At 42.8% G+C, this 2500-nt stretch overlaps 1 protein-coding gene across 1 annotated transcript in view; it reads right to left on the bottom strand.

Moving 5' to 3' along the window:
- The window catches only part of LOC125046283, a 28802-nt gene that overhangs the window by 3138 nt on the left and 23164 nt on the right, over positions 1–2500 (bottom strand). The window contains exons 6-7 of the mRNA XM_047644088.1: positions 2318–2326; positions 1301–1312 (exon numbers count right to left, since the gene is read on the bottom strand). Coding sequence (XP_047500044.1) covers positions 1301–1312; positions 2318–2326 — 21 coding nt within the window. The remainder of the gene's footprint in view (positions 1–1300; positions 1313–2317; positions 2327–2500) is intronic.

The following is a 2500-nucleotide window of genomic DNA, read 5'->3' as shown; positions in this document are numbered from 1 at the left end:
TTTCGGGGAGAAAGCGCCATTTGGCAGCTTGGTGTCTCGCTGTCGGCTAATCTTTATGCATACTTTTCTTATCAAAGTTTTAATTCTGGGTGTGACGTTTGGCTGCTGAGGGCGGAGTTTGTCCTTCTGGATTAATATCGAAAGGGCGGAAGATACATGAGAAGGCGATAGAGATATTTTATTATAAAGCTTTCTTGGCGTTCTAGCGTAGATTTGGAAAAGATGAAAAGAGTAGAAAGAGAAATATGGAAAAAAAAAAAAATCAAATGCGTGTATAAAAACAAAATATAAAGGGAAAGAAATGCTATATTTTACTTTATCAAGTATCATGTGTAAACATCAATTCACGCAAAATAGAATTTCTTTTCGTAAAATGTGCAAAGCATATAGCCCTACTTTACAATAATAATTTTAAAAAATCTTGCCATTTATATACATTTTACGCTCGCATCTTCACTTGAAATCAGATAAAAAAAATCAAGCAATGCCATGTGAAAACCGAGCAAAGAAAACGGCGGCCTTGTACCGTGCATGTGGGAGTTAAATGAGTCTCCTCATATGTACCTCATTAGCCCTTTCGCGTCGACAGGGATGAGGGGAAATGTGAGTGGTGAGGGGAGATTATGTCGCCTTCGAGATAAGGAGAAAGAGAGAGAGTGAGAGAGAGAGAGAGAGAGAGAGAGAGAGAGAGAGAGAGAGAGAGAGAGAGAGAGAGAGAGAGAGAGAGAGAGAGAGAGAGAGAGAGAGAGAGAGAGAGAGAGAGAGAGAGAGAGAGAGAGAGAGAGAGAGAGAGAGAGAGAGAGAGAGAGAGAGAGGTAGAGAGAGCGAGAGAGAAAGAGAGCGAGAGAGAGAGAGAAAGAGAGAGAGAGAGAGAGAGAAAGAGAGAGAGAGAGAGAGAGATAAAAAGAGAGAAACAGAAGCAAATGCGACAAGACGCAAAGTAAATTTTAAGACTAATAAATAAACCGCAGAAAAAGGAGCCACAAGATCTTTAAACGAAAAAAAAGGGACCTGAACGCACAGACCGGCCGCCCGGACCGAGACACGTCCGGAATGAACCTAAATTATATTTCTTTGCCAACAGCATCCGCTATTTTACCTAATGACAACACTCCTCCTCCGTCCACCACCACAAGACAGAGAATATTCTAAACACAATGCTTATAACATAGATATTTAAAAAATATATATATATATTTGAATAAATGAAAATCATCGACTTTTCATTAGCACAATATCCATAATTAGGTTGAGGATTAATCGATGGACTAAACAAAGGAACGTTTACCATGATACTTACTCGTGCGTCCAGCTGGCGTTGGGAGGCGTCCCCGGGGAGAGAGGCGGGCCGGGGGGACGTTGGAGAAGAAGGGGGAGGAGCATCGGGTGTGGTTGGAAAGGGGAGGAGCATCGGGTGTGGTTGGAAAGGGGAGGAGCATCGGGTGTGGTTGGAAAGGGGAGGAGCATCGGGTGTGGTTGAAAAGGGGAGGGGCATCGGGTGTGGTTGGCAAGGGGGAGGAGCATCGGGTGTGGTTGGAAAGGGGAGGAGCATCGGGTGTGGTTGGAAGGGGGAGAAGCATCGGGTGTGGTTGGAAAGGGGAGGAGCATCGGGTGTGGTTGAAAAAGGGAGGGGCATCGGGTGTGGTTGAAAAAGGGGAGGGGCATCGGGTGTGGTTGGAAAGGGGAGGGGCATCGGGTTTGGTTGGAAAGGGGAGGAGCATCGGGTGTGGTTGGAAAGGGGAGGAGCATCGGGATTTGGAGAAATGGGGGCGTGGTGGAAGGCGTGTGAGGAAGGGGGAGAAGGAAAGAAGAAGGCGGAGCACAAGGAGGTGGGCGGAACGTCGGGTGGAGTGCCATGGAAAGAGAGAGGAAAAGGGATGAGAATCTGAACATCTAAAAGGTCTTACGATGCGAGTGTTATATAAAGACTCTTGTCTTTTTTCTGCTAGGTATGACGCACAAATATTTCATTTCCCTTTAGTATCAAAGGCCATTTACATTTTTCATTTCATATCTATCCATCCATATTCATGTATATATGTATCTATCTGTATGTATGTCTATCAATCTATCTATCTATATGCATTCGTGTACATCAATATATACATAACAGGATGTCCGAGCGAAGACGTTTTTATAGATTGTAACAAACAAATCATTAAATTATACAGACTTGTACATTAAAATGCTCCCACAGTACATGTCTCCCGTTATGCATATATTCATTATGAACCACACACACGCATACATATGAACAGATATTCCCGACAGACACACAGACAGACACTATCTTACTCTGTGAATAAATAGTACTTACCTGGCACATCTGTTTCCACGAAGAAGGAAGAAATGAGGAAAAAAGAACATGCATTAATCACTTCCATAAAGTCAAAACTTTTGAATGTTTGTATCAAAAGTCTTGGCATCAGTTTTTTGTTAAATTAAAACAAATGCACATGTTATTAAGGGAATTGTATTAACTCATACGTTTGAGAATAGA

This window comes from Penaeus chinensis, chromosome 4 (genome assembly GCF_019202785.1).
Source record: "Penaeus chinensis breed Huanghai No. 1 chromosome 4, ASM1920278v2, whole genome shotgun sequence".
Classification (NCBI taxonomy): domain Eukaryota; kingdom Metazoa; phylum Arthropoda; class Malacostraca; order Decapoda; family Penaeidae; genus Penaeus; species Penaeus chinensis.
This window is presented reverse-complemented; position numbering and strand designations above follow the sequence as displayed.